The sequence below is a fragment of the Oncorhynchus gorbuscha genome, linkage group LG12 (assembly GCF_021184085.1).
Source record: "Oncorhynchus gorbuscha isolate QuinsamMale2020 ecotype Even-year linkage group LG12, OgorEven_v1.0, whole genome shotgun sequence".
Taxonomy (NCBI): domain Eukaryota; kingdom Metazoa; phylum Chordata; class Actinopteri; order Salmoniformes; family Salmonidae; genus Oncorhynchus; species Oncorhynchus gorbuscha.
In genome coordinates, this window is record NC_060184.1 from 65,850,082 (window position 1) to 65,873,764 (window position 23,683).

Genomic DNA, 23,683 nt, shown 5'->3' on the forward strand with positions numbered 1-23,683 from the left:
CTATTCATCCTCTGAATGGCACACATACACAATCCATGTTTCAGTTGTCTCAAGGCTTGAAAATCATTCTTTAACCTGTTTCCTCCCCTTCATCTACACTGATTAACGTGGATTTAACAAGTGACATCACTAAGGGATCATAGCTTTCACCTGGATCACCTGGTCGGTCTATGTCATGGAAAGAGCAGCATATATAAAGTATAGAAAAGAAATGAATATGTACAATATAAAATATCCACAGGGGATATTGGGCAGGGCTCGATTGAAGATTGAGCACGTTTTAATTGAATGCAATTTTCTGCCATTGCCATCGTCCTCACCAAATCCACACCAAGATACGTAAAAAATGTAAGATGATTGTTTCACTCCATCTTTCCTTCCCTCCTTTCCTCCCTCCTTTCCTCCCTCCTTCCTGTGCAGGTAGATGTGCCTGCTGGGTCGTAATACAGAGCTGTCAGTGTGAGACGAGCGGTGTGTGTGTGTGTGTGTGTGTGTGTGTGTGTGTGTGTGTGTGTGTGTGTGTGTGTGTGTGTGTGTGTGTGTGTGTGTGTGTGTGTGTGTGTGTGTGTGTGTGTGTGTGTGTGTGTGTGTGTGTGTGTGTGTGTGTGTGTGTGTGTGTGTGTGTGTCTGAGATGAGATATGTGACCAGCATACTAACACGCAGGTTTGTTTACTAGGGCCAGGAGCCAGGATCACACACACACACATCATATCGTCATGCCCATAGAGGCACAATGGCACGTGTGAGAGTGTGTGTGTGTGAGGGTACATGTGTGATGTCAGTACACGTGTCTGTGTGTGTGCATAATGTGTGTGTGTGTGTGTCAGATTTGTCCTGTTTTTATGTGTGTTTTTCTTTCAGATGTTAAATTAATAACCCACGTTTTATCATAATTAAGAGGGGGCACCCTGACTGGAGAGAGAGAGAGTAGAGTGACACACACAGCATTTGATTTGATTTTAGCTTCTGGTAATGGGCTCATGAATGTGATCAAGCTCTGTAGCCATTTGATTACTTCTTGATGAATAAATAAAACTAACATGTTTTGTTGTTTCTCTGTAATACTAGCCACTAAGCAATTTTATAAAGTTGTCTTTAGCTAACCAGCTAGAAAGGTTCCCAATCTTCTAACCTCATAAGCAGCTAACAAGTCATTTTAGGCTATCAATCAAGTTAGAGTAGCTTGTCCAACTATCTTAGCTATTATAAACTGGGTGGCTCGAGCCCTGAATGCTGATTGGCTGAAAGCCACCATGGGTATGACCCAAAAATATTTTTACTGCTCTAATTACATTAGTAACCAGTTTATAATAGCAATAAGGCACCTCAGGGTTTCGTGGTATATGGCCAATATACCACGGCTAAGGACTGTATCCAGGCACTCTGCGTTGCGTCTTGCGTAAGAACAGCCCTTAGCCGTGGTATATTGGCCATATACCACATTCCCTCAGGCCTTATTGCTTAAATATAACCTATGCAGAAAAATAAACACAGATATTTTTTTTAGATAGAATTAGGCATAATGATTATGGCTCTAGAAGCTGTTTAGGGTGTTTCAGGCAAAATGACCAATCTCCTCTCCGGAACAGCCATCCCTCCGGACCAACCCCCTCTCCGGAACAGCCATCCCTCCGGACCATCCCCCTCTCCGGAACAGCCATCCCTCCGGACCAACCCCCTCTCCGGAACAGCCATCCCTCCGGACCAACCCCCTCGCCGGAACAGCCATCCCTCCGGACCAACCCCCTCTCCGGAACAGCCATCCCTCCGGACCAACCCCCTCTCCGGAACAGCCATCCCTCCGGACCAACCCCCTCTCCGGAACAGCCATCCCTCCGGACCAACCCCTCTCCAGACCAACCCCCTCTCCGGAACAACCCCCTCTCTCCGGAACAGCCCCCTCTCCGGACCAACCCCTCTCCGGAACAGCCCCCTCTCCGGAACAGCCCCCTCTCCGGACCAGCCCCCCATCCTCACGTACTTACTGCCTCCTCTAAAATAATGGGTGCATGACGTCCCGGCACACAGAAATATACCCACATACACACATACACACACAGCCATACACACACACCATGCAATGTTGTTTTAACCTGACAATGTTTCCTACTTCATTATAGAGTTGATAGAGAGATTTAACCATGTTCATTTCAGACACCGTCATCTCCCTCGCAGGCTCACAAACAGACACACGCACACAGTGGAATAGGTCAGGCATCTATGTATACATACCAAATTTCACAATAAAACATTCAGTATGAGTATATATGGAGGTACATCTATATAAACATACCACATTTCACACTGAAACATTCAGTATGAGTATATATGGAGGTACATCTATATACACACTATGGTTATGTTTTCTCATTTTCTTTTAGATGAGGGGCCAAATTGAGCAGCTGGAATCAACTTTCACTCAACTCATGTCAACAAATATATGAGCATATCCCAGACCAATACAGCCATAAACACACACCTCATATCCCAGACCAATACAGCCATAAACACACACCTCATAACCCAGACCAATACAGCCATAAACACACACCTCATATCCCAGACCAATACAGCCATAAACACACACCTCATAACCCAGACCAATACAGCCATAAACACACACCTCATAACCCAGACAGCCATAAACACACACCTCATATCCCAGACCAATACAGCCATAAACACACACCTCATAACCCAGACCAATACAGCCATAAACACACACCTCATAACCCAGACCAATACAGCCATAAACACACACCTCATAACCCAGACAGCCATAAACACACACCTCATATCCCAGACCAATACAGCCATAAACACACACCTCATAACCCAGACCAATACAGCCATAAACACACACCTCATAACCCAGACCAATACAGCCATAAACACACACCTCATAACCCAGACAGCCATAAACACACACCTCATATCCCAGACCAATACAGCCATAAACACATAAACAATACGTCCTCCCCTCAGCAGCCTCTTGTGGTATAAATGCTCTTGGTGAATTTGTTCTTTCTATTTAAACCATATGCCCCTTTCGTCTTATTTTCCCCGTTGTGGCGTAATGGATCATGCCGCGTGTGCATTGTATCATAACTTTGTCCAAGTTCATGCAAGAGCGTACAAAATGCAGCGTATAGCTTAGGTTACAATTCATTGAAAATAATGTTCTGTTTTTATCAGAATATACAGTTACAAAATATAGCTTACATTGTCTAATTTGTATACATTATTTGACAGTTTAGAAGGTCAATATAATAGTTCTGACATACAAACAATTGAATTTACACAAAATTTGAACATTTTCATATCATTTCATATAACAGTAATCTCAAAAGACAGAAAGACACTGAAAAGTTGATTAGGAACTAAATGTACGGTTAATTATATTATTGACAAATACAGTATACTCCAGTTTGTGTATTTGTAAAGCACCACACCACAAGCAACATGGCAATACGTGAACATTAATATTAACAGACAATCATGTGTTCCAGACACAGTCCACTACTAATAAGTGCACTTTAAGTAACACATACTGTATATAAAGTACATGCTGATTAGCAAATCTCCTGCTCCATATTCAACGATGAGCCTACAGAAAGCTAAAATACACTCACAATTACACCACGATAAGAGAGGCTCCGACTTTAGGAATAATCTAATGATTTATAAAGATGCTACCGAACTATAAAGACTACCGAATTGGAGTGAAAACCTATGGCACTGAATAGTTGAGGGAACATTGAACATTTGACACATTTACAAACATAGGGCAGAATGCAAACTTGAGATCCACATTCAAGTGTGTTCATTTACTGCAGGTGTAGATCTCCAATTCACATTTGGACCATAGAAAAGGCTTTCTGCTATTTCTTTGGCTGCATTCATGGTGGACAAACAGTATGTTTCGTTTGTTTGGTTATTCGGTGGTGGGGGCGGGTGCTGTACACTCAGAGTGGGGATTCGGCGGTATGTCTGTGTGGGAGGGGTGGAGCCAGGAGGGGGGAGGGGCTAGGAGAGGACTTCTCTGCAACCTGAGGCAGAGACGGGATAGGAGTGTCTGGAGACGGTGCAGAGGGAGGGATAGAGAGAGAGAGAGAGAGAGAGAGAAAGAGAGAGAGAGAGAGAGATGAGCCTCACACCAGAAGGGCAGAAAGAGTAATATGGAGCAGTCATTGTGGACTATAATGAATGCTTGCCTATGAATGCTCATGAATCTTACCTACTGGAGAAACAACTGAGTGCATGCTTGTGTGTGTAGGTGTGTATTTTACCTATCTGAGTAGTGTGTGTAGCAGGCATAGTGCTGATGACCAGTGTGTGTCCAGTCAGAGGGTCCTGGGCTAACTGGGTGTGGCCTGGGTGGTGCAGGTGGGCGGGCTCTGCCGACAGACCTGGAGATAAACAGACAAACCAGCCAATCAGCACACAGGAAAATATATTTGCTTGTGTCCAACGTTAAAGTACACTCTACTACCCACCTCCAAGTAGCGTAATAACATCTATATTGCTTATCAATATTATTGATGTTATGTTATCAGGGTTGGGGAGTAACATGTAATCTGTTACATGTAAGGGATTACAAAAAACAGTAACTGTAATCCGTTACGTTACCAGCAAAAATATTGTAATCAGATTACAGATACATTTGAAAAACTAAATGATTACTTTAAGTTTGTTCCACCTAAGCGAGTCTGACAACAAGTCAGAGACCACTACGATGACACACCAAATGTGATGGATCATGGGAAAAGAGCAGGAATAGGCTTTTGTAGGCTACAGTCCAAGCTATGTCTTCCAATGGTGCAACTGCTGTCGGCATCTGCTGACAGCAGTGGTGTAGTCAACGACGATACGGATATGACTTATTATTGATATCTACAAAGCGCATTGATGTGAGTCACACTGCTGCGCTCTCATTTAGCTATTTGCGCCTTATGGATTGTGGTTGTTGTGGATGGCTGTTCACAAATCTAAAGGTGTATTTAAACCCAATAATGGGTGAATTCAAGAATTTTAAACTGCCTATCAATCATTGTTTTTGAAACCAGTGGACAGCCAGTGAAAAATGTGCTCATTCAACAGCTGCACAGTGCAGATCACAGCCTATGGAATTAAAGTTTTTTGTTCAATCTAATTCATGCCGATAAATAAATCAAATATTTTTGGCTAATCTATACTTCCATATCTCCAAGTCCTGTTCTTGAAGATCAAGGTGTATAACATTTATTGGAATGACTGGAATTCTGATCGGATTATTATTATATGTAGGGTGGCAGGTAGGCTAGTGGTTACAGTGTTGGGCCTGTAATCGGAAGGTTGCTGGATCGAATCCCCGAGATGACAAGGTAAAAATCTGTCATTCTTCCCCTGTTCCTAGGCCGTCATTGTAAATAAAAATGTGTTCTTAACTTAATTGCCTAGTAAAATAAAAAATAAAATGATGACAAATAAATGTAGTAGAAAAATAGATAATTTTAGAGTTAGACAAATTTAGATTTTTTTGGCAAGGACATATACAGGATTCTACCCTAAACAACACAACCTTCACTATGTCACCAGGACATATACAGGATGCTACCCTAAACAACATAACCTTCACTATGTCACCAGGACATATACAGGATGCTACCCTAAACAACATAACCTTCACTATGTCACCAGGACATATACAGGGTACTACCCTCCTCAACATGACCTTCACTATGTCACCAGGACATATACAGGATACTACCCTCCTCAACATAACCTTCACTATGTCACCAGGACATATACAGGATACTACCCTTCTCAACATAACCTTCACTATGTCACCAGGACATAAAGGATACTACCCTCCTCAACATAACCTTCTATGTCACCAGGACATTACAGGATACTACCTCCTCAACATAACCTATCAGTTTGTCACCAGGAATGGTTTGTCCTCTCAACATAACCTTCATTTCATGTTCACCAGGACATTTACAGGATACTACCCTCCTCAACATAAACTTCATTTTCACCAGGACATATACAGGATACTACCCTTCTCAACATAACCTGTAAACTATGTCACTGGACATATACAGGATACACCCTCCTCAACATAACCTTCACTATGTCACCAGGACATATACAGGATACTACCCTCGCTCAACATAACCTTCACTATGTCACAGGACATATACAGGATACTATGGCTCAACATAACCTTCACTATGTCACCAGGACATAACAGAGATGATTGTTCTAGGTCCCAACAAAGAGATCTTCACTATGTCACCAGGACATGAATACTACAATTCAACATAACCTTCACTATGTCACAGGACATAAAACTGGATACTACCTCCTCAACATAACCTGATCACTATGTCACCAGGACATATACAGGATACCATTCCTCAACATAACCTTCACTATGTCACCAGGACATATACAGGATACTACTTTCCTCAAAAACCTGATCACTATGTAATCCAGGACATATCTAGGATACTACTACTCAACATAACCTTCACTATGTCACCAGGACATATACAGGATACTACCCTCCTCAACATAAACTTCACTTATGTCACCAGGACATATACAGGATACTACCCTCCTGAACATAACCTTCACTATGTCACCAGGACATATACAGGATACTACCCTCCTCAACATAACCTTCACTATGTCACCAGGACATATACAGGATACTACCCTCCTCAACATAACCTTCACTATGTCACCAGGACATATACAGATTTGGTCCTCAACATAACCTTCACTATGTCACCAGGTCACAAGACAAACCTCCTCAACTAACCTTCACTATGTCACCAGGACATATACAGGATACTACCCTCCTCAACATAACCTTCACTATGTCACCAGGACATATACAGGATACTTTCTCCTCAACATAACCTTCACTATGTCACCAGGACATATACAGGATACTACCTCAACATAACCTTTACTGAAACTCAGGACATATACAGGATACTACCCTCCTCAACATAACCTTCACTATGTCACCAGGACATATACAGGATACTACCCTCCTCAACATAACCTTGTCACTATGTCACCAGGACATTCCAGGATACTTCTCCTCCTCAACCCTTTACACTATGTCACCAGGACATATACAGGATACTACCCTCCTCAACATAACCTTCACTATGTCACCAGGACATATACAGGATACTACCCTCCTCAACATAACCTTCACTATGTCACCAGGACATATACAGGATACTACCCTCCTCAACATAACCTTCACTATGTCACCAGGACATATGGTAGGATTGACTACCCTCTCTCAACATAACCTTCACTATGTCACCAGGACATATACAGGATACTAGGGCTGTGCTTTGGCAAAGGACATATACAGGATACTATCCTCCTGTTTAACCTTCACTATGTCACCAGGACATATACAGGATACTACCCTCCTCAACATAACCTTCCTATGTCACCAGGACATATACAGGATACTACCCTCCTCAACATAACCTTCACTATGTCACCAGGACATATACAGGATACTACCTCCTCAACATAACCTTCACTATGTCACCAGGACATATACAGGATACTACCCTCCTCAACATAACCTTCACTATGTCACCAGGACATATACAGGATACCATGCCCCAACATAACCTTCACTATGTCACCAGGACATATCCCCAGGATACTACCCTGCTCAACATAACCTTCACTATGTCACCAGGACATATACAGGATACTACCCTCCATCAACATAACCTTCACTATGTCACCAGGACATATACAGGATACTCCTGCTCCTTTCAACTGTTCTGCCTTACTACTATGTCAACCATGCTGGTCATTTATGAACATTTGAACATCTTGGCCACTCCTCAACATAACCTTCACTATGTCACCAGGACATATACAGGATACTACCCTCCTCAACATAACCTTCACTATGTCAAGGACATATACAGGATACTCTCTCCTCAACATAAGCCCTCACTATGTCACCAGGACTACCTGACAGGATACTACCCTGCTCAACATAACCTTCACTATGTCACTCAGGACATACAGGATACTACCCTCCTCAACATAACCTTCACTATGTCACCATGCTGGACATATACAGGATACATCTTCAACATAACCTTCACTATGTCACCAGGACATATACAGGATACTACCACCTCAACATAACCTTCACTATGTCACCAGGACATTCCAGGATACTACCCTTTCATAACCTTTTCACTATGTCACCAGGACATATTTACACCTCCTCAACATAACCTTGCTGTGTCACCAGGACATAGGCTGGATTTCTACCCTCCTCAACATAACCTCACTATGTCACCAGGACATATAAATACTATTTCCTCAACATAATTTGATTTGACACCAGGACATATACAGGATACTACCCTCCTCAACATAACCTTCACTATGTCACCAGGACATATACAGGATACTACCCTCCTCAACATAACCTTCACTATGTCACCAGGACATATACAGGATACTACCCTCCTCAACATAACCTTCACTATGTCACCAGGACATATACAGGATACTACCCTCCTCAACATAACCTTCACTATGTCACCAGGACATATACAGGATACTACCCTCCTCAACATAACCTTCACTATGTCACCAGGACATATACAGGATACTACCCTCCTCAACATAACCTTCACTATGTCACCAGGACATATACAGGATACTACCCTCCTCAACATAACCTTCACTATGTCACCAGGACATATACAGGATACTACCCTCCTCAACATAACCTTCACTATGTCACCAGGACATATACAGGATACTACCCTCCTCAACATAACCTTCACTATGTCACCAGGACATATACAGGATACTACCCTCCTCAACATAACCTTCACTATGTCACCAGGACATATACAGGATACTACCCTCCTCAACATAACCTTCACTATGTCACCAGGACATATACAGGATACTACCCTTCTCAACATAACCTTCACTATGTCACCAGGACATATACAGGATACTACCCTCCTCAACATAACCTTCACTATGTCACCAGGACATATACAGGATACTACCCTTCTCAACATAAACTTCACTCTAAATTAAAACTCCAAACCTACAACCTGATTTTGGATGGAATTACATGGAAGGCTTCTTTTTTCACCTTTATTTAACCAGTTGAGAACAAGTTCCATTTATTTAACCAGGTAGGCTAGTTGAGAACAAGTTCCCTTTATTTAACCAGGTAGGCTAGTTGAGAACAAGTTCCCTTTATTTAACCAGGTAGGCTAGTTGAGAACAAGTTCCCTTTATTTAACCAGGTAGGCTAGTTGAGAACAAGTTCTCCAGGTTTTGAGAACAAGTTCCCTTTATTTAACCAGGTAGGCTAGTTGAGAACCTGGCCAAGATAAAGTGTAGCAATTCGTCACATACAACAACACAGAGTTACACATGGAATAAACAAAACATACAGTCAATAATACAGTAGAACAAAATAAAACAAAAAGTCTATATACAGTGAGTGCAAATGAGGTAAGTTAAGGAAATAAATAGGCCATGCTGGCAAAGTAATTACAATATAGCAATTAAACACTGGAATGGTAGATCGGCAGAAGATGAATGTGCAGGTAGAGATACTGGGGTGCAAAGGAGCAAAATAAATAAATAAACACCAGTATGGGGATGAGGTAGGTAGATAGATGGGCTGTTTACAGATAGGCTAAGTACAGGTGCAGTGATCTGTAAACTGCCCTGACAGCTGGTGCTTAAAGCTAGTGAGGGAGATGTGAGTCTACAGCTTCAGAGATTTTTGCAATTCGTTCCAGTCATGGGCAGCAGAGAACTGGAAGGAAAGACGACCAAAGGAGGAAATGGCTTTGGGGGTGACCAGAGAGCTACACATGCTGGAGCGCGTGCTGCTATGGTGACCAGTGAGTTGAGATAAGGCGGAGCTTTACCTAGCAGAGACTTGTAGATAACTTGTAGCCAGTGGGTTTGGCGACGAGTATGAAGCGAGGGCCAACCAACGAGAGCGTACAGGTCGCAATTGAAATGTTTTACTTTTATTTTACTAGGCAAGTCAGTTAAGAACAAATTCTTATTTTCAATGACGGCATAGGAACAGTGGGTTAACTGCCTGTTCAGGGGCAGAACGACAGATTTGTACCTTGTCAGCTCGGGGATTCGAACTTGCAATCTTTCGGTTACTAGTCCAACACTCTAACTAGTAGGCTACCCTGCCGCCCCAAATGGTGGGTAGTGTATGGGGCTTTGGTGACAAAAAGGATGGCACTGTGATAGACTGCATCCAGTTTGTTGAGTAGAGTGTTGGAGGCTATTTTATAGATGACATCACCGAAGTCGAGGATCGGTAAGATGGTCAGTTTTATGAGGGTATGTTTGGCAGCATGAGTGAAGGATGCTTTGTTGCAACACAGGAAGCAGATTCTAGATTTAATTTTGGATTGGAGATGCTTAACGTGAGTCTGGAAGGAGAGTAAACAGTCTAACCAGACACCCAGGTATCTGTAGTTGTCCACGTATTCTAAGTCAGAGCCGTCCAGGGCGAGCAGGTGCGGGCAGCGATCGATTGAAAAGCATGCATTTAGTTTTCCCTGCGTTTAAGAGCAGTTGGAGGCCACGGAAGGAGAGTTGTATGGCATTGAAGCTCGTCTGGAGGTTAGTTAACACAGTGTCCAAGGAGGTGCCAGAAGTATACAGAATGGTGTCGTCTGCGTGCAATACATAAAATGCTCTGGCAAACAAGCAGAGACCTGAAAACCCCATCCAACCTGGAGCTGAGTGAGTAATGCTTAGTCTGAAGCAGTTGTTTTACTTTCAAAAGCCAAGAAAAATACATTACAATTATATATTTTACTTAATAAGGACTGAATGGTCAGGCTACCAAGCTTTTCTAGGACAAAGGGATACAACTTCAATTAGCACTGACGTGTGAAGAGAGAGGTGTCGAAGCCTTTGACCCCAAAAATGGCAGGCTACCCCACCCAGGCTACCCCACCCAGGCTACCCCACCCAGGCTACCCCACCCAGATCCAGAGGCCTCAAGCCCCCTCCTGCTGTTCAAAGACCATCCACTGGCATTTTCTACAAGAAATCTGCCTCCAGAAATATAAGCTTCTCCCAAGTCGGTGACATCTACTCCCATTGTCTGCTGCACTGCTGCTTGGAGTACTCCAAGGCTCAATCCTAGACCCCACGCTCTTCTCAATTTACATCAACAACATAGCTCAGGCAGTAAGAAGCTCTCTCATCCATTTATATGCAGATGATATAGTCAGCTGGCCCCTCCCAGATTTTGTGTTAAATGCTCTACAACAAAGCTTTCTTAGTGTCCAACAAGCTTTCTCTACCCTTAACCTTGTTCTGAACACCTCCAAACAAAGGTTGTGGTTTGGTAAGAAGAATGCCCCTCTCCCCACAGGTGTGATTACTACCTCTGAGGGTTTAGAGATTGAGGTAGTCACCTCATACAAGTACTTGGGAGTATGGCTAGACGGTGCACTGTCCTTCTCTCAGCACATATCAAAGCTGCAGGATAAAGTTAAATCTAAACTGGGTTTCCTGTATCGTAATCGCTCCTCTTTCACCCCAGCTTCCAAACTAACCCTGATTCAGATGACCATCCTACCCATGCTAGATTACAGACACATAATTTATAGATCAGTAGGTAACGGCGCTCTCGAGCAGCTCAATGTTCTTTACCATTCGGCCATCAGATTTGCCACCAATGCTCCTTATAGGACACATCACTGCACTCTATACTCCTCAGTAAACTGGTCATCTCTGTATACCCGTCGCAAGACACACTGGTTGATGCTTATTTATATAACCCTCTTAGGCCTCACTCCCCCCTATCCACTGTGGCAGAGCAGGGGGTTGGGTCAAGACGTTTACACAGATCAGACATGGACAGAGTATGATTAGCTCGGTTTCAAGCTCGGTTTCAAGGGTGTTTATTAAATAATAAATCAAAAGAAAAGGATTCCCCATGAGACCCTTTCCGGGATACCGTCTTCTGGGCTCTGGTTCTTGCTGTATCCTGTCGGGCACACAAACTCAAGCTCGCTTTAGCGCAGGCTCCGTCTCCAACTACACGGAAGTCACCTTACCTTACCCAGTCCTCTCCTGTGTGCTGCCCTTCTGACAGCTTTATGGGGCTTGTACAGCTTTATGGGGCTTTATTCACCAACTCCCCAATCAGCCCCAATTAGTCCTGGGCGGAGAGCCGGTCAAGACCTGGCACGTCCAGCAGATAGAGCCATCGCCTCGATGTATACTCTGTCTGTCACCAGGCCTCGACGACTCTCCCCCTGGTGGCTGACCTGATGTACGCCACACCACATACAACACATACAACACACATTCTGTTGAAGGTCCCCAAAGCACACACATCCCTGGGTTGCTCGTCTTTTCCGTTCTCTGCAGCTAGCGACTGGAACGAGCTGCAACAAATACTCAAACTAGACAGTTTTATCTCAATCTCTTCATTCAAAGACTCAATCGTGGACACTCTTACTGACAGTTGTGGCTGCTTTGCGTGATGTATTGTTGTCTCTACCTTCTTTTCCTTTGTGCTGTTGACTGTGCCCAATAATGTTTGTACCATGTTTTGTGCTGCTACCATGATGTGTTGCTACCATGTTGTTGTCATGTTGTGTTGCTACCGTGCTGTGTTGTCATGTGTTGCTGCCTTGCTATGTTGTTGTCTTAGGTCTCTCTTTATGTAGTGTTGTGTTGTCTCTCTTGTCGTGATGTGTGTTGTCCTATATTTGTATATATTTTTTATCTATTCCCCGTCCCGCCTGCAGGTCTTTTGCCTTTTGGTAGGCCGTCATTGTAAATAAGACATTTTCTTCACTGACTTGCCTAGTTAAATAAACATTAAATAAATAAAGTAAAATTGAACATCCATATATGGCCAGCTATATAAACTTTAACATTGATTTATCCTGCAATAGATGTTGTTCAATTGGTAACATACATTTTTGTCTTCTTCTAATGCCTCTTAAGGGGAAAGTAATCTAAAAGTAACAGAATGTAATCAGATTACGTTACTGAGTTTGGGTAATCCACAAGTTACGTTACTGATTACAATTACTGTAATGGATTACATTTAGAAAGTAACCTACCCAACCCTGTATGTTATCATACATAGACTCACCTCCCAGCAGCATCTCTTGCAGAAGGTTGTCTATCTTGGCCAAGCCACAGAGTTTAACAAACTGCAGTTGTTCTATCATCTGCCAGGTGATGGACTGTAGAGTAGGCAGCAGTAGCAGCAGCTCTCCAAACCTCCCTCTGGAGTCATACTGGCGGTCGTTAATATAGTCCTCTAGACTCATCTGGACCTGCAGACGCATCGCCTTGATCTTAGACGGGTCACGCAGAGACTTGGCATCTGGAGAGAAGGAGGGATGGAACGATGATGGCGGGAGAGAAAGGATACGTGAATCAAATCAAATCTAACTTTATTTGTCACATGCGCCGAATACAAGTGTAGGCCTTACAGTGAAATGCTTACTTACAAGCACTACACCAACAATGCAGTTAAATAAAGAGTTTAGAAAATATTTACAAAATAAACTAAAGTAAAAAAGAAAAAAGTAACAGAATAAAATAACAATAACGAGGCTATATACAGACGGTACCGGTGACGAGTCAATGTGCAGAGGTACAGGTTAGTAATGAGGCTGTATACAGGCGGTACCGGTGACGAGTCAATGTGCAGGGGTACAGGTTAGTAATGAGGCTATATACAGGCTGTACAGGTATATACAGGCTGTACCGGTGACGAGTCAATGTGTAGGGGTACAGGTTAGTAATGAGGCTATATACAGGCGGTACCGGTGACGAGTCAATGTGCAGGGGTACAGGTTAGTAATGAGGCTATATACAGGCTGTATATACAGGCTGACAGGGGTACAGGTTAGTAATGAGGCTATATACAGGCTGTACCGGTGATCAATGTGCAGGGGTACAGGTTAGTAATGAGGCTATATACAGGCTGTACCGGTGACTAGTCAATGTGCAGGGGTACAGGTTAGTAATGAGGCTATATACAGGCTGTACCGATGACGAGTCAATGTGCAGGGGTACAGGTTAGTACACCGGTCAATGTGCAGCTGTACAGGTTAGTAATGAGGCTATATACAGGCTGTACCGGTGACGAGTCAATGTGCAGGGGTCAGGTTAGTAATGAGGCTATATACAGGCGGTACCGGTGACTAGTCAATGTGCAGGGGTTAGTACAGGTTACAGGTTAGTAATGAGGCTATATACAGGCGGTACCGGTGACGAGTCAATGTGCAGGGGTACAGGTTAGTAATGAGGCTATATACAGGCTGTACCGGTGACGAGTCAATGTGCAGGGGTACAGGTTAGTAATGAGGCTATATACAGGCGGTACCGGTGACTAGTCAATGTGCAGGGGTACAGGTTAGTAATGAGGCTATATACAGGCGGTACCGGTGACGAGTCAATGTGCAGGGGTACAGGTTAGTAATGAGGCTATATACAGGCGGTACCGGTGACTAGTCAATGTGCAGGGATACAGGTTAGTAATGAGGCTATAAACGCCTGAAGGTACCACGTTTATCTGTACAAACAATAGTACGCAAGTATAAACACCACGCAGCCATCATACCGCTCAGGAAGGAGACACGTTCTGTCTCCTAGAGATGAACGTACTTTGGTACGTAAAGTGCAAATCAATCTCAGAACAACAGCAAAGGACATTGTGAAGATGCTGGAGGAAACCGGTACAAAAGTATCTATATCCACAGTAAACGAGTCCTATATCGACGTAACCTGAAAGGCCGCTCAGCAAGGAATAAGCCACTGCTCCAAAACTGCCATAAAAAGCCAGACTACGGTTTGCAACTACACATAACGACAAAGATCGTACTTTTTGGAGAAATGTCCTCTGGCCTGATGAAACAAAAATAGAACTCTTTGGCCATAATGACCATCATTATGTTTGGAGGAAAAGGGGGAGGCTTGCAAGCCAAATAACACCATCCCAACCGTGAAGCACAGGGGTGGCAGCATCATGTTGTGGGAGTGCTTTGCTGCCGGAGGGACTGGTGCACTTTACAAAATAGATGGCATCATGAGGGAGGAAAATTATATGGATATATTGAAGCAACATCTCAAGACCTCAGTCAGGAAGTTAAAGCTTGGTCGCAAATGGGTCTTCCAAATGGACAATGACCCCAAGCATACTTCCAAAGTTGTGTCAAAATGGCTTAAGGACAACAAAGTCAAGGTATTGGAGTGGCTATCACAAAGCCCTGACCTCAATCCTATAGAAAATGTGTGGGCAGAACTGAAAAATCTTGTGCGAGAAAGCAGGCCTACAAATCTGACTGAGTTACACCAACTCTGTCAGGAGGTATGGGCCAAAATTCACCCAATTGTGGAAACTTGTGGAGGTTATCCGAAATGTTTGACCCAAGTTAAACAATCTAAAGGCAATGCTACCAAATACCAATTGAGTGTATGTAAACTTCTGACCCACTGGGAATGTGATGAAAGAAATCAAATCTGAAATATATAATTCTCTCTACTATTATTCTGACATTTCACATTCTTAAAATAAAGTGGTGATCCTAACTGACCTAGGACAGGGATTTTTTTACTAGGATTAAATCTCAGGAATTCTGAAAAACTGAGTTTAAATGTATTTGGCTAAGGTGTATGTAAATTTCCGACTTCAACTGTCGGTCCTGGATGGCAGGAAGCCTGGCCCCAGTGATGTACTGGGCCGTACACACTACTCTGTGTAGCAACTTACGGTCAAATGCCAAGCAGTTGCCATTACCAGGCGGTGATGCAACTGGTCAGTTGTATAACTTTTTGAGGATCTGCCACCTATGCCAAATCTTTTTAGTCCCCTGACGGGGAAACGGTGTTGTTGTGCCCTCTTTACGACTGTCTTGGTGTGTTTGGACCATGATTGTTCGTTAGTGATGTGGGCACCAAGGAACATTAAACTCTCGACCCGCTCCACTACAGCCCCGTCGATGTTAATGGGGGCCCGTTCGGCCCGCATTTTCCTTTAGTCCACAATCAGCTCCTTTGTCTTGTTCATATTGAGGGAGCGGTTGTTGTCCTGGCAGTCACTGACCTCCTCCCTATAGACTGTCTCATCGTTGTCAGTAATCAGGCCTACTACTGTTGTGTCGTCAGCAAACTTAATGATAGTGTTGGAGAAGTGTTTAGCCATGCAGTCGTGGGTGAACAGGGTGTACTGGAGGGGACTAAGTACACATCCCTGAGGGGCCCCAGTGTTGAGGATCAGCGTGGCAGACATGTTGTTGCCTACCCTTACCACCTGGGGGCGGCCCGTCAGGAAGTTCGGGATCCAGTTGCAGAGGGAGGTGTTTAGTCCCATGGTCCTTAGCTTAGTGATGAGCTTTGTGGGCACTAATGCTGAGCTTTAGTCAATGAACAGCATTCGCACATAGGTATTCCTTTTGTCCAGGTGGGAAAGGGCAGTGTGGAGTGCAATTGAGATTGCGTCATCTGTGGATCTGTTGGGGTGGAATGTGAATTGGAGTGTGTCTAAGGTATCCAGGATGATGCTGTTAATGAGATTCCCTTTGTAGTCCGTAATAGTTTTCATGCCATGCCACATCTGACGAGCGTCAGAGCCGGTGTTGTAGGATTCTATCTTAGTTCTGTATTGACACTTCGCCTGTTTGATGGTTTGTCTGAGGGCATAGCGGGATTTCTTATAAGCGTACGGATTAGTGTCCCACTCCTTGAAAGTGGTTGTCTTTAGCTCAATGCGGATGTTGCCTGTAATCCATGGCTTCTGGTTGGGATATGTACGTACGGTCACTGTGGGGACGACGCCATTGATGCAGTTATTGACCAAGCCGATGACTGTGATGGTATACTCCTCAATGCCATTGGATGAATCCCGGAACATATTCCAGTCTGTGCTAGCAAAACATTTCTGTAGTGTACCATCCGCGTCATCTGACCATTTCCGTATTGAGCGAGTCACTGTTACTTCCAGCTTTAGTTTTTGCTTGTAAGCAGGAATCAGGATGATAGAATTATGGTCAGATTTGCCAAATGGAGGGTGAGTGAGAGCTTTCTATGCGTCTCTCTGTGTGTAGTAAAGATGGTGTAGAGTTTTTTTTCCCCCTCTGGTTGCACATGTGACATGCTGGTAAAAATGAGGTAAAACGTATTTAAGGTTGCCTGCATTAAAGTCCCTGGCCACTAGGAGCTCCGTTTCTGGATGAGAATTTTCTTGTTTGCTTATGGCCTTATACAGCTGGTTGAGTGCGGCCTTAGTGCCAGCATCGGTTTGTGGTGGTAAATAGACGGCTATGAATAATATAGATGAGAACTCTCTTGGTAGATTGTGTGGTTGACAGCTTATCACTAGGTACTCTACCTCAGACGAGCAATACCTCGAAACTTCTTTAATATTAGACATCGCGCATCAGCTGTTATTGAGAAATAGACACACACCCCCATCCCTCATCTTACAAGACGTAACTTCTCTATCCTGCCGATGCATGGAAAATCCCGCCATCTCTATATTATCCGTGTCGTCGTTCAGCAACGACTCAGTGAAACATAAGATATTACAGTTTTCAATGTTCCGTTGGTAGGATAGTTTTGATCGTATAACATCCAGTTTGTTTTCCAGTGATTGCACGTTGGCCAATAGAACGGATGGTAGTGGAGGTTTACTCACTCGCCTACGGATTCTCAGAAGGCACCCCGACATCCGCCCCCTTTTTCTCCATCTTTTCTTCACGCAAATATCCTTTGCGTTGGACTCGTTAAAATGTTTATTCAGTTTGAGGTGAGTAATTGCTGTTCTAATGTCCAGAAGTCATAAGATACGGTAGCAGCAACATTATGTACAAAATAAGTAAAGAAATAAGTTACAAAAAAACTAACAAAATAGGACAGTTGGTTAGAAGGTCTTCGAAAGCCAAGTGAACAAACAGATTACTGACCATTTCGAATCCCACCATACCTTCTCCGCTATGCAATCTGGTTTCAGAGCTGGTCATTGCTGCACCTCAGCCACGCTCAAGGTCCTAAACGATATCTTAACCGCCATCAACAAGAAACAATACTGTGCAGCCGTATTCATTGACCTGGCCAGCCGTACTCATTGACCTGGCCAAGGATTTCGACTCTGTCAATCACCACATCCTCATCGGCAGACTCGAAAGCCTTGGTTTCTCAAATGATTGCCTCTCCTGGTTCACCAACTACTTCTCTGATAGAGTTCAGTGTGTCAAATCGGAGGGCCTATTGTCCGGGCCTCTGGCAGTCGCTATGGGGGTGCCACAGGGTTCAATTCTTGGACCGACTCTCTTCTCTGTATACATCAATGATGTCACTCTTGCTGCTGGTGAGTCTCTGATCCACCTCTACGCAGACGACACCATTCTGTATACTTCTGGCCCTTCTTTGGACACTGTGTTAACAACCCTCCAGGCAAGCGTCAATGCCATACAACTCTCCTTCTGTGGCCTCCAATTGCTCTGAAATACAAGTAAAACTAAATGCATGCTCTTCAACCAATCGATGCCTGCACCTGCCCGTCTGTCCAACATCACTACTCTGGACGTGATGGACAACTACAAATACATAGATGTCTGGTTAGACTGTAAACTCTCCTTCCAGACTCACATCAAACATCTCCAATCCAAAGTTAAATCTAGAACTGGCTTCCTATTTCACAACAAAGCATCCTTCACTCATGCTGCCAAACATACCCTCGTAAAACTGACTATCCTACCGATCCTCGACTTCCGCGTTGTCATTTACAAAATAGCCTCCAATACCCTACTCAATAAATTGGATGCCGTCTATCACAGTGTTATCCGTTTTGTCACCAAAGCCCCATATACTACCCACCACTGCGACCTGTACGCTCTCGTTGGCTGGCTCTCGCTTCATACTCGCCAAACCCACTGGCTCCAGGTCATCTACAAGACCCTGCTAGGTAAAGTTCCCCCTTATCTCAGCTCGCTGGTCACCATAGCAGCACCCACCTGTAGCACACACTCCAGCAGGTATATCTCTCTGGTCACCCCCAAAACCAATTCTTCCTTTGGCTGCCTCTCCTTCCAGTTCTCTGCTGCCAATGACTGGAAAGAACTACAAAAATCTATGAAACTGGAAACAAATCTCCCTCACTAGCTTTAAGCACCAGCTGTCAGAGCAGCTCACAGATCACTGCACCTGTACACAGCCCATCTATAATTTAGCCCCAAAATAATTTGCCCAACTACCTCTCCCCCTACTGTATTTATTTATTTATTTTGCTCCTTTGCACCCCTTTGCACATTCTTCCACTGCAAATCTACCATTCCAGTGATTTACTTGCTATATTGCATTCACTTCGCCACCATGGTATTTTTCTTTGCCTTTACCTCCCTTATCTCACCTCACTTGCTCACATCGTATATAGACTTATTTATACTGTATTATTGACTGTATGTTTGTTTTACTCCATGTGTAACTCTGTGTTGTTGTATCTGTCGAACTGCTTTGCTTTATCTTGGCCAGGTCGCAATTGTAAATGAGAACTTGTTCTCAACTTGCCTACCTGGTTAAATAAAGGTGACATAAAAATAAAACGGCAGCCATCTCCTCCGGCACCATTTTTGATTTGATATGAAATTATATGCGTGCAGGCTTTTTGGCGTCTGCTGAAGCAGAGGCAACAGAGAACAGTCACGTGTCAATGATTAACAAAACCATTCGAATCAACTTTGTTTGGTTGAATACGGAAGCTATTGTGTGGTATATGGGTGTGTAAAAGTGGAAGGCTGCCTGAGTCGGGGTTGTTAAAGTGCTTACCGGGGTCAAAGAAGACAATGGCCTTGAGAGCAGCATACTCATGGTCATCTATCTGGATGTCCTGGAAGGCCAGAACCAGCTCATCTAGAACACGGTTAGCTACACGACCGATGTCCGGCTCCGCACTGCTACCATGGATCACACACCCATTACCTGGGGAGGGGGAGGGAAATGTGTGTTTTGGGAGAGGGGTAGGGGGGTTGAGTGTGTGTTTCTCCACATGTTGCGGGGGATGTACATGTGTGTGTGTGTATGTGTGTGTAGGTGAATGTACTTGAAGCATGTCACTTCTAATCCCCATTTACATTACTTAGCAATTATTTTGATAATTTTACCCTCTACAAATCATCTGTAGGTGGCGATCCACAAAAAGTGTCTTCTATGTCTTTCTGTCTGATAAAACATGTTTAAGTCAGAGGCCTCCAAAGACTTGAGTCAATGATTATCTGGTTGTATAACAGTCTTACAGGGCAACCGACCTGTTGGCCTTGATATGTCAGCTTTAAATCAAGCTTAGCACGGCAGTATAGCAGGTTCTGATTGGGTGTTACTGAGGCATAAAGGTGAGAGGTGAGAGGTCAGTTCTTACCAAGAAGCAGGAAGTCCTTGTAAGGCATTGACCTCTTGGCGACCCCTAGTAGAAGGTGTTCCCCTGCATGAGCCCTGAGCAGACTCACCTGGACAACACACACACACACACACACACACACACACACACACACACACACACACACACACACACACACACACACACACACACACACACACACACACACACACACACACACACACACACACACACACACACACAGAGACACAGACACAGGAAACACACACAGGGTGAGAAACAATGACATGAGTAACCAATCACAGGCTACAAACATATCTCAGTTCAAGACTCATGTGAATCTAAACCATTAGCTACGAACTGAAGCTAGATCCATTACTTTGTGTTTCTGGAAGGTCACAAGCACATTCAAAAGGCTTTAGAAGAGTCGTGGCATAACTTTGGTAACCACTGTTTTGTTTAAGTTCCAGTCACTATTAGGTGGTCAGGTAGCTACGCCCAGACTAGTCAGGTTGCTTACCTGGTCATCCAAGGGCAGCTCACCAAAGGCAGGGATGTATTTGGCCCATTCCACCAGCACTAGCAGCTGTTGTCTCATGGAGTCACAGACATCACCCACACCAGCTGACTTCTGTTCCGACACATCTACTGCACCCCTGGGACTGGATACACTGATCTAGAGTGGGGAGAGAGAATGAATAGTCATGCAGATGATTGGAAACACTGATGATGTGTGTGTGTACGTGTTTGTGTGTGCAGGTGCGGGTGCGGGTGTGTTTTACCTGTTGAGACAGTGACTCTGCCTGGGCCAGAACAGTGATAGGTGGGAGATCCTGATTGTCCTGAATGTTTCTTCTGGAGCTGATTCGATCTCTCTCATTCTGAACCGCTGAAATACACACAAACACACACACACACACACAAAACACATCAGATCAGAGCTATTAGTATGATATTACCATGTTACCATTTCCAGAATCTAAGGTATAGGACTGAGAAACAAACATAGTTTGCCTATCCCCGGAATTTGCTACAATATCATAATAATCATTTGAATAGCTGACTTTCAGTTCTGACCAAACCATGCAGGAGAACAGGCTGTGTAGAGGTGAAGTCAAAAGTTAACCAATAGCAGCACTGAACAACATGTCTGAAAGCCACATGATTGGGTGTCATAAAGCTCTCTGCCAAGGTTACAGGGCCCATAAACACACACACACACACACAAATCACACACACAATCCTTTTCTGATATCCATCATAAACACAGTGTTCTCTGAATAATCATGTTTAGTTTATGGCAACCCTGGTTTCAGCCTCCCAGCCCTGATGCCCTCCTCACACTGACTGCTTGATTTGCTTCATTTGTGAGTACAGAGCTAGTGCTGGAACAAAAGCCTGCACATTGATGGAGATGAGCGCCATATTCTATTGGTATTCAGTAATACTGATGGTTTGATGTGGCCAACCTTCTTTCTTCATGCCAGCTCTGAAACACTTGTGGAGCCTGCAGAACCGACACTGGTTCCTCTTGTCCTTGTCCACCACACACTGACGGTTAAACCTGGAGACGCAAAGACAGGTTACTGTCAATATCTTAACTCTATGGGCCTACCTTGTAGTTCTGTTGGTTGCAGTATGACTACACTCCTAGAAAAAAAGCTTCCAAAAGGGCTTTTCAGCTGTCCCCATAGGAGAACCCTTTTTGGTTCCAGGTAGAACCCTCTGTGGAAAGTCATGGAACCCCAAAAGGTTCTGCCTGGCACCAAAAAGGATTCCGAAGAACCCTTGTCGGTTCTAGATAGCACCTTTGTTCTAAGAGTGTACTGTACCTGCAGGAGTGTAATTTTAATATTGTGTCTGTTAGTGTAGACACAGGCTCTGGTAGCTATAGGCTGGAAACACAGACACACACTCCCCTACCTGCAGGAGTAGATGTGGTTCTTGTGTCTGTTAGTGTAAACACAGGCTCTGGTAGCTATAGGCTGGAAACACAAACACACACTCCCCTACCTGCAGGAGTAGATGTGGTTCTTGTGTCTGTTAGTGTAGACACAGGCTCTGGTAGCTATAGGCTGGAAACACAGACACACACTCCCTACCTGCAGGAGTAGATGTGGTTCTTGTGTCTGTTAGTGTAGACACAGGCTCTGGTAGCTATAGGCTGGAAACACAGACACACACTCCCCTACCTGCAGGAGTAGATGTGGTTCTTGTGTCTGTTAGTGTAGACACAGGCTCTGGTAGCTATAGGCTGGAAACACAGACACACACTCCCCTACCTGCAGGAGTAGATGTGGTTCTTGTGTCAGTTAGTGTAGACACAGGCTCTGGTAGCTATAGGCTGGAAACACAAACACACACTCCCCTACCTGCAGGAGTAGATGTGGTTCTTGTGTCTGTTAGTGTAGACACAGGCTCTGGTAGCTATAGGCTGGAAACACAGACACACACTCCCCTACCTGCAGGAGTAGATGTGGTTCTTGTGTCTGTTAGTGTAGACACAGGCTCTGGTAGCTATAGGCTGGAAACACAGACACACACTCCCCTACCTGCAGGAGTAGATGTGGTTCTTGTGTCTGTTAGTGTAGACACAGGCTCTGGTAGCTATAGGCTGGAAACACAGACACACACTCCCCTACCTGCAGGAGTAGATGTGGTTCTTGCGTATGGAGCGCCTGAAGAAGCCTTTACATCCATCACAGCTGGAAGCTCCATAGTGTTTCCCTGTAGCCTTGTCTCCACATATGGCACAGTTAGAGTTCCCAACATCTGCCTGGGACAGGCCCGGCTCCGCTGGCATACTGTCTGGAACACACACATTATCCAAAGACTGGGTTAGACCACTGAGCTGAAGTCTATAGGTATTAGTGCAGGGAGCTAATACAAGTTTTATGGCCTCAGAAAAGGTTACTCATCATGCATGTACACACACACATACACACACACAAACACACACACACACACAAACATGAACACACACACACGCATCCTCCTTGCATCAGAAAACCTCCTCAATTGAAATAGAGAATCAATCATTCCTTTGTGCATGTGAAATCAAGGCATCTTGACAAAGGAAAAGAAGGACTCAGTGGGATTCAGATCTGTACTAGCTGACTGGTATCTGTATGGTGACAGATAGGGAATTGGCTTGATTAGGAAAGCCTTTGGTGCTTTTATCTGGAATACATGTGAAGGACAGCAATAATATTAAACCTCACTCCAAAACCAAGCAGGGTTAGGGTTGATCT

The 23,683-nt window shown here is 44.1% G+C and overlaps 1 protein-coding gene across 4 annotated transcripts in view; it reads right to left on the bottom strand.

The window, feature by feature from the left end:
- Window positions 1-3,150: 3,150 nt before the first annotated feature.
- Window positions 3,151-23,683, bottom strand: part of hnf4g (hepatocyte nuclear factor 4, gamma) — a 48,023-nt gene continuing 27,490 nt past the window's right edge. For 3 of the 4 annotated variants that reach the window (XM_046292643.1, XM_046292646.1, XM_046292645.1), the window contains 9 exons: window positions 23,075-23,240; window positions 21,902-21,996; window positions 21,215-21,321; window positions 20,953-21,108; window positions 20,454-20,541; window positions 19,865-20,017; window positions 13,182-13,418; window positions 4,291-4,410; window positions 3,151-4,076 (listed from right to left, as the gene is read on the bottom strand). In XM_046292643.1, the coding sequence (XP_046148599.1) occupies window positions 3,967-4,076; window positions 4,291-4,410; window positions 13,182-13,418; window positions 19,865-20,017; window positions 20,454-20,541; window positions 20,953-21,108; window positions 21,215-21,321; window positions 21,902-21,996; window positions 23,075-23,240 (1,232 nt within the window). In that variant the 3' untranslated portion in view covers window positions 3,151-3,966. Of the gene's footprint in view, window positions 4,077-4,290; window positions 4,411-13,181; window positions 13,419-19,864; window positions 20,018-20,453; window positions 20,542-20,952; window positions 21,109-21,214; window positions 21,322-21,901; window positions 21,997-23,074; window positions 23,243-23,683 lie in introns of all 4 variants that reach the window. The other variant, XM_046292647.1, reaches the window with a different exon arrangement.